This window comes from Leptodactylus fuscus, chromosome 11 (assembly GCF_031893055.1).
Source record: "Leptodactylus fuscus isolate aLepFus1 chromosome 11, aLepFus1.hap2, whole genome shotgun sequence".
Taxonomy (NCBI): Eukaryota; Metazoa; Chordata; class Amphibia; order Anura; family Leptodactylidae; genus Leptodactylus; species Leptodactylus fuscus.
The window spans coordinates 4,939,325-4,950,895 of record NC_134275.1 but is presented as its reverse complement, the minus strand read 5'-3'; the positions used below and the strand labels follow the sequence as shown (position 1 = coordinate 4,950,895).

Below are 11,571 nucleotides of genomic sequence, written 5' to 3'. Positions count from 1 at the left end.
AAAGAGAAACTGTTACAATGTGGGCGCTACCAAGTGCCGGCGGAGGGGAGGCGCCCGACACACACCCGATGTCACTGTGTAATAGGAGCAGGTGGAGGAGAAGGGCTAACAGCGAGGACAAAGCCCTGACACGGAGAGGAAACCCACTGCTGTCTGTGCTGTCCTCTCATAGCCTAAGAGGCTGGGGAATAAAAGCAGCAATAATGGCCGCCTATCTGGAGTCAGTGGACTCGTCCTCTTTTCATTGAAATGTCATTTTAGATTTGCCTAGTGTGAATGTGGAGCAGTAAGGTGCGGAAAAAGCATGGATGGAGGAGGCGGCTTGTGGTGTCACTGCTTATAGGCCACTACTAGGCTGGGAGGTCAAGAGGACCTGGGTGGCTAGTCAACTGGGTGTCACCTATTGGCCCAAAATGGCCTCATTGGTTCAGAAATTATCTTCATTTTCATGCGTTTGCCACATAATTTTATTTCATGTGAAGTTACAGTAGGTTCACACCAGCGCCCGGACTCCGTTTTCAGGTTTGCAGAAGACAGAAAGCGGTCAGATCGGGTCCAGCGTTTTATGCTCTCCGCCGCTAAACTGGTTTTTTAAAACCAGACACAGAGTACTGCAGGTCCAACTTTGTGTCTGATTGGTTTGGAGGCGGAGAGCATAAAACACTGACCAGCGCTCACGGCCGGACATCTTTCAAACCCATTCATATGAAAGAGTCGTGCAGGTTTCCGTCTCCTCAGTTTTGTGCAGGAAACGGAAACCTGCAGAACGGAGACCGGGCGCAGATGTGAACGAGCCCTGAGCAAGAACACTTTGCAAATGCTACCCAAGGGTGTATGTTCACACTGCTAAAGTCTGAGGCAGAAAAATCTAAGGCAGGGTTCACACGGGGATTTTTGGACCGGATTTTCTGCCTCAAAATCCGGTGCAAATAAACGCATCCCATTGACTTCAGTGGGAGCTGTTCACTTCTTGAGTCGACCTGCCCCTTCTTGCCGCAGATTCCACAGCAAAATCCGCCACAGCATCCGCGGCACAACACCTCCCTCCCGACTAAGCCCATACATTTAGGCCTAATCCAGAGCGGAATGCCGCCACTAGCCATTTTTTGAGGCGGCCTCCGCATCAAAATCCGGCCCAAAAAACCCATGTGAGCCTAGCCTAAGGCCCCTCATGACGTCCCACAGCAAAAAAGCGCTGCGAGAAAAACTGCAGCGGCAACACATGGCGGGTCTTACCACAGCATTTACACAGAAAGTTGGCCGAGGTTTCTGTTTCGATTATAACTATGGGGAAACCACCGGCATTTCCGTACATATAATGGACATGCTGTGATTCCCAAAAACGCGCCAGTTTTGTAAATCATTGCATGTTCGCAGTGGTTTTTAGCGCCAAGTGGACATGGGATTCACTAGGACCCCATCCGTTTTGCCCTGACTGTAAAATGTTGCAATCTTTTCTGTGGCGCTTCCAATGCAGGCAAATTGTGGCGTTTTCACCATGTGGACCCCCGGCCTAAAGCTGATGCCATGCAGAGCCCATCTATAAATCCAGAGTTATTAAAGTCAGAGCTGTCTTATGCCAGGTTCACACTAGTGTTCGGGTCCGCAGGGTCCTGTCTACTTAAAAAGCAGTTCCCTCCAGACCCCATAGACCAGGGGTAGGGAACGTACGGCTCTCCAGCTGTTGCAAAACTACAACTCCCAGCATGCATACTTGCTCTGCTGTTCTTGGAACTCCCATGGAAGTGAATGAAGCATGATGGGAGTTGTAGTTTCACAGCAGCTGGAGAGCCAAAGGTTCCCTACCCCTGCCATAGACTATAATGGGGACCGCCGCGTTTTGATGGTTTTATACTGAAACTGGCGTTGAGAAGTCATCCTTGCAGGACTTTCCTTTCTGCCAATTGTAGGTGGAGACTCCAGCACCTGAACCTAACCTTAGGCTACATTCACACTTGTGTCCAACTCCATTGCAATTCCTGCCTACAATCAGTAGTCTTTTTTAGCCACCCCTTTTAGACACCTGATAGACCCCATTATAGTCCACCTGTCTGTTGTTAAAGGTCCACTAAGGAACCAGTACAATGAATGGCCAACGCTAGTGTGAACCTAATGTAGTTGCCCTCAGCAACCAATCACAGCGCAGCTTTCATTTTGTATCCCGCTCCTGAAAAAGAAAGCTGCGCTGTGATTGGTTGCTGTGGGCACCGAAGCCAGTTTTGCTTTTAGACTAGATTAGTAAATCCGCCCCAGGGAGTCTTCCATGCCCATTATATGGAGATTTTATGACACATATGAGACACATTCAGTGTGGTTTTTGGGACTCTTGACAGCCAGAGCAACTTTATTTCTTTCAAGCACTGCAAAAACATCCGTATCCTATGATCTGAAGGACTCGCTGAAATCAATGACTGGCCGAATACAAACATTTTCCATGGCAATTACGACACCAGTCAAAGTGGAAAATAAGACCTTATTCACACCACTATGAAGCAAATCGGCTGTGAAAAACGTCTCTAACATTCCCAGACCGGAGTCTATTGACTGATACGTGAAAGCGCCGACAAACAGGACACAAAGTCTAATGGAAAAGAATGGAATAGTTCCATAGGATTGCATAGATTCTAATGCAGCCGTATAACACATATCACACGGACAAATCTCACATATTTCTGAACAGAGCCATTGCTGTATACAGTATATGTACGTTTTCAAATTTTTCAACAAGCCAGAGTCAGCAGGTATTAGCCACTAGCCCCAGTTCCTGGAGGGTAGGCCCGGTTTTGCATTGCACCCACAGAAATCCATGCAGAGATTTTCACAGGCGCGTGGAAACCCCATTGACATGTTTTAGCTCGCTGAAGATCGGCGTCCTGCTCTATCATCAGGCCATGGAAACTAATCGGAAACCGCAAAAGATGCTGATATGTGGTTTTTGTTTATTTTTAGAACCAAAATCTAAGGCAGAGTTATTCATCTGGGCCTAAGCAGTCGCATCGGTATTCACGTCGGGAAGTCAGCGGCCGGAAATTCAGGTGGATTCAGCCGCAGACGACCCCTCGCGACACTCCCTCCCACTAGGCCATTCGTTTGGACCTAATCTGCCGCGACGGGATGCTGATGCACTGTATGCACTGCAGCGGCACCTAGTCGTGGCTAACCGTTTTTTGGACTGTATTCTGAGGCGTCACTGCATCAAAATCCGCCCCCAACAAAAACGTGTGAACCCAGCCTCCATGGCAGAATTTGTACAAGCTGTAAAATTCAGCTTCAGGAATTAGAGGCTATGTACACATGCCAGAAAATTAGGGTAAATTCACACGGGGTTTTTTGGTCAGGATTTCTAGGCCGTATCTGCCTCAAAATCCTGACCAAAAAGACGTCTCCCATTGAAATCAATGGGAACCAATCAGTTCTTTTTTTTGGGAGCCGTTTGTTTCGGCTACAGGAAAAAAGAAGTGAGATGCTGATTATTTCAGGTGGAGTCGCCTCGCAACATTTGCCTAAAGACACTCCCTCCCAACTAGGACCATTCATTTGGGCCTAATCCGGAGCGGAGTGCGCGGCTGCACTGGCATCCAGTCGCAGCTACCTGTATTTTGGACCGGAACCTGAGGCGACCTTGTAATTCACAGTCAAGTGTAGGGGCCTATAGAAGTGAATCGGTCAATGTGCTATCTAGGAAAAATCCAAATAGCACACTCACCATTCATACGGTTGTCTGCAAGGGGGCTAAATCGGCCACAGAATCCACAGCAAGATCTTGCAGGATGCTTATTTGTCATCCATCACCCAGCACCACTGATGGCACGCCTAGACTTTTTGTAGCACAACTGATTTTATCTATTGAGTGACCCCTGCGGTGCACAAGTTTGCATACACATGAATTTACTTCTTTGGACTGTCACTTTATAGCTAAAATCAGTTAGCAGTGCTACAAAAGTCATAAATCCCTGACCAGCAAAATAACACCATAACGGAAACCCCACTCATGTCCGTCACATACTGCATTCTGGCACTATGTGACTTTTTTCATTTTACTGTACTTTCAATGGAACAGAAACATGGAAAAAACAACACAGATGTGAACAGAGGCCGGCTTGTTCCTGTCTCTAAAGATCCCTCTAGAGGGAAATGTCAGCATGTAGCGCCCCATTCATAAATGGGATCACAACCATCATATTGTGTCTGGAAAGTTCTGCAGCATGTCAGGTTGTGTCCATGATGAATTAAGTGGAGATGATCCAGTACAGAAAACTGCAGCTGTGAATCCAAGTCTACAAGTAAAAATCCTCTAGTAAGGCTAAGACCTGTCATAGCAAGCAGGAGCCAAAAAACGCTGCGGAAAAGACCACGAAAAAACGCGCCATAAGGGTGCATGCACACTGAGTAACGCCGGGCGTGTATGAGAGCCGTACACGCCGGCATTACAGCAGACTGCCGAACACTTCCCATTCACTTCAATGGGAGCGCTCGTAACAGCGGCGTTTACGAGCGCTCCCATTGAAGTGAATGGGAAGTGCTCGGCAGCCCTGCTGTAACGCCGGCGTGTACGGCTCTCATACACGCCCGGCGTTACGTAGTGTGCATGCACCCTTAAGTTAGGAGCGATCTCATCCCCTCCATGCACCATAAACTGAAATGGAATTTGACACGGAGGCCGCCTCAGGTTCCGGTCCACAATACGGGTAGCTACAACTGTTTGCTGATGCATTGCACCATCATCCAGTCGCACATTCCGCTCTGGATTAGGCACACATGAAGGAGGGAGTGTCTTCAGGCAGTTGTTGCGAGGCGAATCTGCCTGAAAAAGGAGCATGTTGATTCTTTTTTTTGGGAGGCGGAACAAACAGCTCCCGGAAAAAAAGAACTGCCCGGCTCCCATTGATTTCAATGGGAACCATCATTTTGGTCAGGATTTTGAGGCCGAATTCAAAATTCCCCATGTGAACTCACGGGAGCCATCACACGGAGTAAACGCACGTGTATTTTTGCAAAATACACGTGTAAAAATAAGACTCCCATTGACTTCAATGATATTTGACACATGTAAAAATATGCCTGTAAAATGTCAATGGGAGTCTTATTTTTACACGTGTATTTTGCAAAAATACACGCGGCTGATTCAGTCGCGGAATCGATAGGTCATCTTGCTTCTTATTTTCCACTACTAACTAGCGGGGAAAAAAGTGAGCGGCTCCCATTAAAGTCAATGGGAGGCATTTTTGTAGGCGGATTTTGAGGCATGTGAACATACCCTTATATTTCCAAAGCGTTATTTTAATTGCACCTCCATAATATGTGGCCTTGGCCTAAAAATGGTTGACAATCTTCTTACATGCAGCGCAAGAATATACATGATCCTATAGAGTCTAATAAGACATGATATATTGTACAAGCACCATAAGAGACATATTAAAGGGATTCTACCCTTAAAACCCTTCAACTTTATTGAAATCACAAAAGTGCAGAGTTCACAATAAGATGTCCTGGACGATGACATAGACTTGTGTTATCCTTAAAGGGATTCTACCATTAAAACCTCTTTTTTTGTGGTTAAGACGTCGGAGTAGCCTTTAGAAAGTCTATTCATCTCTTGCCTTTAGATGTGATCTCCACCGCGCCGTTCCTTAGATATACCGTTTTTTACCGGTATGCAAATTAGTTCTCTCGCAGCGATAGGGGTGGGCCCCAGTGCTGGAAATGTGATGGGGGGTCCCCACTGCTGCTTGAGAACAGGCTCCAGCGATGCCTTTATCTTCGGCTGGATCCTCCCCTTCTTTCGTAGTCTTTCTTCGTCGTCACCTCTGACGTCTGCGCAGTTGGCTCTGCCAGTGAGACACTAGGCCGGTGGCCATAGTTCCGAGGCCGCAATGCACAGCACGTTCCTTGAAGTCTTCGCCGAACAAAGCATACTGCGCATGCGCAGTAAGCCTCACGCGAGGCTTCGGAGGGTCTGTACAGACAGGTAAGTATCAGCAGTTTGGCGAAGACTTTGAGGAACGTACTGCGCATGTGCGCAATTGCGGCCTCCGAGCTATGGCCGCCGGCTGGCATACACATTTGGCTCTGCTGGCGTCTCACTGGCAGAGCCTAATGCACAGGCGTCGCCGAAGAAAGACGCCGAAAGAAGGGGAGGATCCAGCCGAAGATAGAGGCGTTGCTGGAACGTGTTCTGGAGCAGCAGTGGGGACGCCTCCATCGCATTTCCAGTGCTCGGGCCCGCCCCCATCGCTGCGAGAGAACTAATTTACATACCGGTAAAAACCGGTATTTCTAAGGAACGGCGCGGCGGAGATCACACCTAAAGGTTAGAGACGAATAGACTTTCTAAAGACTATTCTGACGTCTTATCTACAAAAGAAGAGGTTTTAATGGTAGAATCCCTTTAAAGGATAACACAAGTCTATGTCATCGTCCAGGACATCTTATTGTGAACTCTGCACTTTTGTGATTTCAATAAAGTTGTTCCATACAAATCCTGAGCGGGGGATTCTGGGAGTTGGAGTTTTCTTTATGTAGACAAGCTGGTAACCATGCGGCATAGGTTGTGGCGGTGTCTCCGGAGTTAGCGGTGAGTGATGGCGCTCTGCGCACTCTGAGACTCTCGGCCTTTCTTATTGACGCTTTCGCCTCCTTCCAGGTCGGACAGACGCCGCGGCGGACATGGAGTTCGGCTGCCTCTCCTTCCGCCAGCCCTATGCAGGCCTCATCCTGAACGGCATGAAGACGGTGGAATCGCGCTGGCGCCCTCTGCTGGCCGAACATCGGTACCGCACCCTGGCCGTGCACATTGCTGTCAATGACTGGGAGAAGGAGCAGTGGAGGGACGTGCTGCAGAACAGGATGGGGATGACATTTGAGGAGGTGCAGGACCTGGTGGAGCAAGGGGAGCGGTTCGGCAGGGGAGTTATTGCAGGTGGGTGAGCTGTTTTATTGGGGGTCACTCCAGTCTGCACAACTCTGGCCCCTGTACTTGTAATGTGGCACCTTAAAGGGGCTCTATCAGCAGATTTATGGGTTATGAGCTAGATATGCCTGAATAAGGATATTAGTTTGTAAAAAGCCCTCCCATTTTTGATAATTACCTTATTAATCAATATGTAAATGAGCTGGATGGTGCACGGTGGGCGTGTCGTGCACCCCTTAGCGCCATAACCCTCCTATACTGATGGTGTGAATTGTTTCTGAGATCTCACTTATGGTAACACAGAGCGCCAGAGAGACATAAGCTGCATTCTCACTTTAACTGACTATTACTTGCACTACGTCAGCCAGAGTTCCCCCACAAACTGCTAGTTTTCCCGTAAAAAGTTCACCAAAAAAACCTACAATACTTCTCCTGGGCTAGGTTCACACAGCAGACTTTGATGGGACCTGCTATGCAATACATTGCAGAAAGCTTCCTTCTTCTATTCACTTGAATGGGCGTTCTGGGCAGACCCCACCTGAAAATCAAGCAGGTTGCCTATGTATTCATTGAGATGATTAGGCTGGATGTTCTCCATAACCAGTGACCAACGTGCCCTTAAAGGGGATGTCCAGGGACTGTTTATAAACTGTTTCTCCCCGGGTCTATTGGCCGAACCTTGGATTTCCATGCTGGTTCTGACTCCGTCATATGCTCAGAAGCAGCACCTGAGTCGCTCCACCTCTCCCATATTAGGTTACCTGTGCTATGGGACTGGCGGAGTAGATCGTAGTGATAGTAAAGCCAAACCCCATAGTACATGTCCTACCGCTGAGGAAGAGGGACGAGGCAGATTTCTGCAGGTGCTGGTTACAATCCTGTGAGCCATGGTCAAAATTGGCACAAAAAAAATAAGTTTCAGCTGAAATAGAACCACAGAGGAAGTTTGTTTTAGACGGGCCCTGGATAACCCCTTCACGCTAATGCCCCTTTATTCTATAATGCCCCACATGTCTGGCGGGCTGCAGTGTTAAGGCAATGTGGGGAAAACGGGTGGAAACGGATCCTGGTTTGTCTGACCGCACTTATCGCAGAAAGTCCAGAAGTTTTCTCTATACAGACATCCAGTATTGAGGCCAAGGAGTATGTGTATGGATATAGGGGCTGCAGAGGTAGAATCAGGGGACCCAAAGACCTCTGTACAACACAAGATGCTAATATTATAGATACCACTTGGTAGCAGGGAGCACCGCTACAGATTTTGCTTAGCTTAGAGCTATTAGGAGGTGTTAATTAAGGGGTTGGATTATTAGTATTGTTGAAAATTGTGTCCTGTGTAACTTAGATATGCTGTGATCTGCAACTAAGGTGCATGTAAAGTTCAGGTGCAGAAAGAAGTGTAACCTGAAGCTTCTACACCCCCCAAATTACCATGTGCCCCCTTAGACACCAGGGCTGTTACCTCTGCACCCCCTATAACTATTCCAGGTACAGACATGACTGCATGGGTAAGATGTGTTCACAAAAGAACCTGATCATTTGCTTTTGAATGTGCGCCAGGAATCACAGAACCAATTCTCTAGACCAGGGGTGCCCGATACGTCGATCGCGATCTACCGGTCGATCGCAATGGACGTATGGGTCGATCGCGGGATAGTGTAGCTGGCACGCAGGGGGTTAAGCGGCCGGCCGCCGTCAAAGCGGAAGTACCAGGTGCATCCATTCATTTCTATGGTGCGTGCTGTTCGGATCGGCTGATCCCAACAGTACTCGCTCATCTCTACTAGTGACACTTTAACTGGTAACACGTCCGTCATTACTGGAACGTATTTGATACTTAGGATATTTAGATAAGACTTGGTTATGTAGCCGAGCGCCCAAACATGTTGCAATCAAACGAAAGTGACGCCATGTTTTTACCACTAAGTGCCGTCTGTCACCTGTATGTGCCACAGGATCAAGTTGCAAGTACAGATGAAGCGCATAACTAGTGGCAATCTGCTACTGTTACTCCAAACCGGCCACAGTGTACAGGTATCCTAAAAGGGGCTTCTGAGACTAATTATTTTGCCCTATCCTTAGGGGTCCAAGAGAGCGGACAGCTCCGTATGTTATGTAGTGAGTGAGAGCTGAACTGTGAAGGTGCACCAGGGCAACCACATTGTGTGCAGAGCCATCTGTATGGGGTGAGCTTGGTGCAGAGATGGTCCAGGCGCCTGCACTTGAACCTCTCCCTAATTAATAGATGACTATGTGTACAGTGGCACAACATGGTATATAAATAGTATAAAAAAAAATGATCTGTGACTTTGCAGTGTCCACTGGGATTGCTTATCCCTCAGTCTGTAAAATCAGACACTTGGTCTCCAGGTAGGTTGCTGCACTGTCTGGCCGTCCCCTTGATGTGTCTTTCTTTCTTTTAACAGGGCTCATTGACATCGGAGTAACCTGGCAGCACGTTGAAGCAACTATCCCCGCTGAGGAGGTCACGGAGCTTGAGAACAAAGCCTTGTTAACAGAAATGGATGGCAAATACCTGACACTGATTTCCAATCCCAGGTGGTTATTAGAACCAATTCCAGCAAAAGGTGGCAAAGATGTTTGGCAAGTGATAATACCGGATTACTTCATTCCCACTTAATCTAAGCCATTGGGACAACAACCTGGAGAGATCTGGCAATGACTGTGGCTGAGCCCTGTCTCCCGACATCTTCTAGCAATACCTACAATAATCCTAGAATATTATCCATTCGGTAGGAACGGCCCTATTAGCCCTGCGTTCCATCAAAGTATGCTTTCCTTGCTGCTTTTGCGTTTGTCTAAGGGGTTAATTGGGGTGTTCATATTTTAGTTTGCACTATAGGAGCTGTCCCCACATTTACTAAGGGCCTTGCACTGGGGTTCTAGCCAAAAGTTGCACCTTCGTTTTGGTGCAGATCAGTTTACAGAAATATTTCCTTAATCTGAAAAGAACAAAACTCGCTCCTTGCTGATTATCTTTTCCATAATGTCTATGAACGGCCAATGGTTTTGTCGAGCCCTAAAATGCCACAGACCTGTCAGTGGCGAGCAACCGTTTTTATGGCACACAGGAATAGTCTAAATTAAGCCAAGGAAGACCGGGTCACATGGATGGTAAATGCAGCACAAAGAGACTTGCGCTTAAGGGATTTAACCTGCAGCATGTGACTTCAATCCTGGCTTTCAGCTGCAGGCGAGTCCCTGCAAAAACCACCTGATTGCAAAGGAACAGGCTGCAGAATTTCCCATCTATATTTTGTGTGTTGCCCTGGCCTAAGAGTTGGTTTACAAATGCACCACATCTGTGACTATACCACCAGTACTGTTATGCATTTGGCCAATCCTGTGTAGGATAATGTATAGCCCGTATCAGTAAGGAGCCGTGATAAGTGTATTTAGTGCAACACAACTGGATCTGCAATACTGTCTTAACAAATCTAGAATAAAGGACTAAGTTTGTGCACTGCTGAGTGTTCTTTTCCTATTGCTGAATAAACTTTGTATAAACTAGACGTCATATTTCATGATTATTTTCTATATGTCTTGGTTACACGTAGTTAGGCCATGTACAGACGTTGCTGCAGCTAAATGGTGGTTTTATTAATACTGACATTACCTATAGTAGCAGTGACTCCAGACCCCTCCTCTGTGCGCTTCGGTTTCTTCCCACACTCCAAAGACCGCCTGATAGGGACTTTAGATACCTGGGACAGGGGTGACAATATCTGTAAAGTGCTGACGCTATAAGAGTAAGTACAATACAGAAGTAAATACACAAGAGGTGATTGTAATGGGTATCAGAATAGACATAAGAAGTAAAGTACAACACCTGAACGAGGTACTGGGATTAGATTTATAACCAATTTATGGATGACAGACTCCCTTTAAGGCTAAGGTTCCATGTCGAGGGCTGCAGCAGGAAAACCAAGATGGAAAAAACGTAATATTGTATTTATTAGACTCCCTGGGGGTCTGATAACTGATGCAGCCTGTAGTAGATGTGATGCTGAGACAAACCTGGGAGCCTTTAATAGACTCTGGCTGTCATGGCTATGGCAATCCTCCCCAAAAAGGTGGCACCACAATTTTGGTGCATGCTAGGAAGGGGTTAAGTAATACAGATCATATGGTGATACAGATCGATACTTTACATGTCTTACTCCTGCCGCACTCACTGATTGTTCTTGCATAATATGCTGATGATGGCGGCGCAAGGCTACAATGTCGCTGCGGTCAGTGGCATAACTAATGTTTGTGGGCCCCGGTGCAGACTCTGAGCAGGGCCCCTACCTCCTCTATACAGCACATTAATAGCAGCAGTTATAGCTAGTGCATTGGCGTCCCATAGACTTGATACAGGAATGGATATAACTATAGTACCCTCTGGTGCGAGAGTAGGGCAGTGCCCATTATTACATGATCTGCGAAACAGCTGATCTGTGCGGTCCTGACACAGACCCCAATAGATTGCTGGCGTCTCTTAATGTAAGTTTTCAAAAGGTGCATAATCCCTGTAAAGGAGTATTCCAGATCCTTGGTATTACCTCACCTCAGAATATTTTATCAAATCAGTGGGGATCTAAAACCCAGGACCCCAGCTGATCAGGTGTTTGAGGGGTCACGATGATCCTTTCACTATT

General features: G+C 47.2%; 1 protein-coding gene across 1 annotated transcript; it reads left to right on the top strand.

Moving 5' to 3' along the window:
• Positions 1-6,495: 6,495 nt before the first annotated feature.
• Positions 6,496-10,414, top strand: LOC142185427 (protein EOLA1-like). Its single transcript, XM_075260857.1, has 3 exons — positions 6,496-6,574; positions 6,644-6,919; positions 9,337-10,414. The coding sequence occupies exons 2-3, from the start codon at positions 6,667-6,669 to the stop codon at positions 9,549-9,551; spliced, it is 468 nt and encodes a 155-aa protein (XP_075116958.1). The 5' UTR covers positions 6,496-6,574; positions 6,644-6,666; the 3' UTR covers positions 9,552-10,414.
• Positions 10,415-11,571: the final 1,157 nt, after the last annotated feature.

What these genes read in the sequence shown, in the direction of transcription:
- LOC142185427 (XM_075260857.1), top strand. Translation starts at nt 6,667, where the DNA reads ATGGAGTTCGGCTGCCTCTCCTTCCGCCAGCCCTATGCAGGCCTCATC. An exon ending in CGGCAGGGGAGTTATTGCAG is followed by an intron (nt 6,920 to 9,336) that starts GTGGGTGAGCTG and finishes TTCTTTTAACAG; the next exon opens with GGCTCATTGACATCGGAGTA.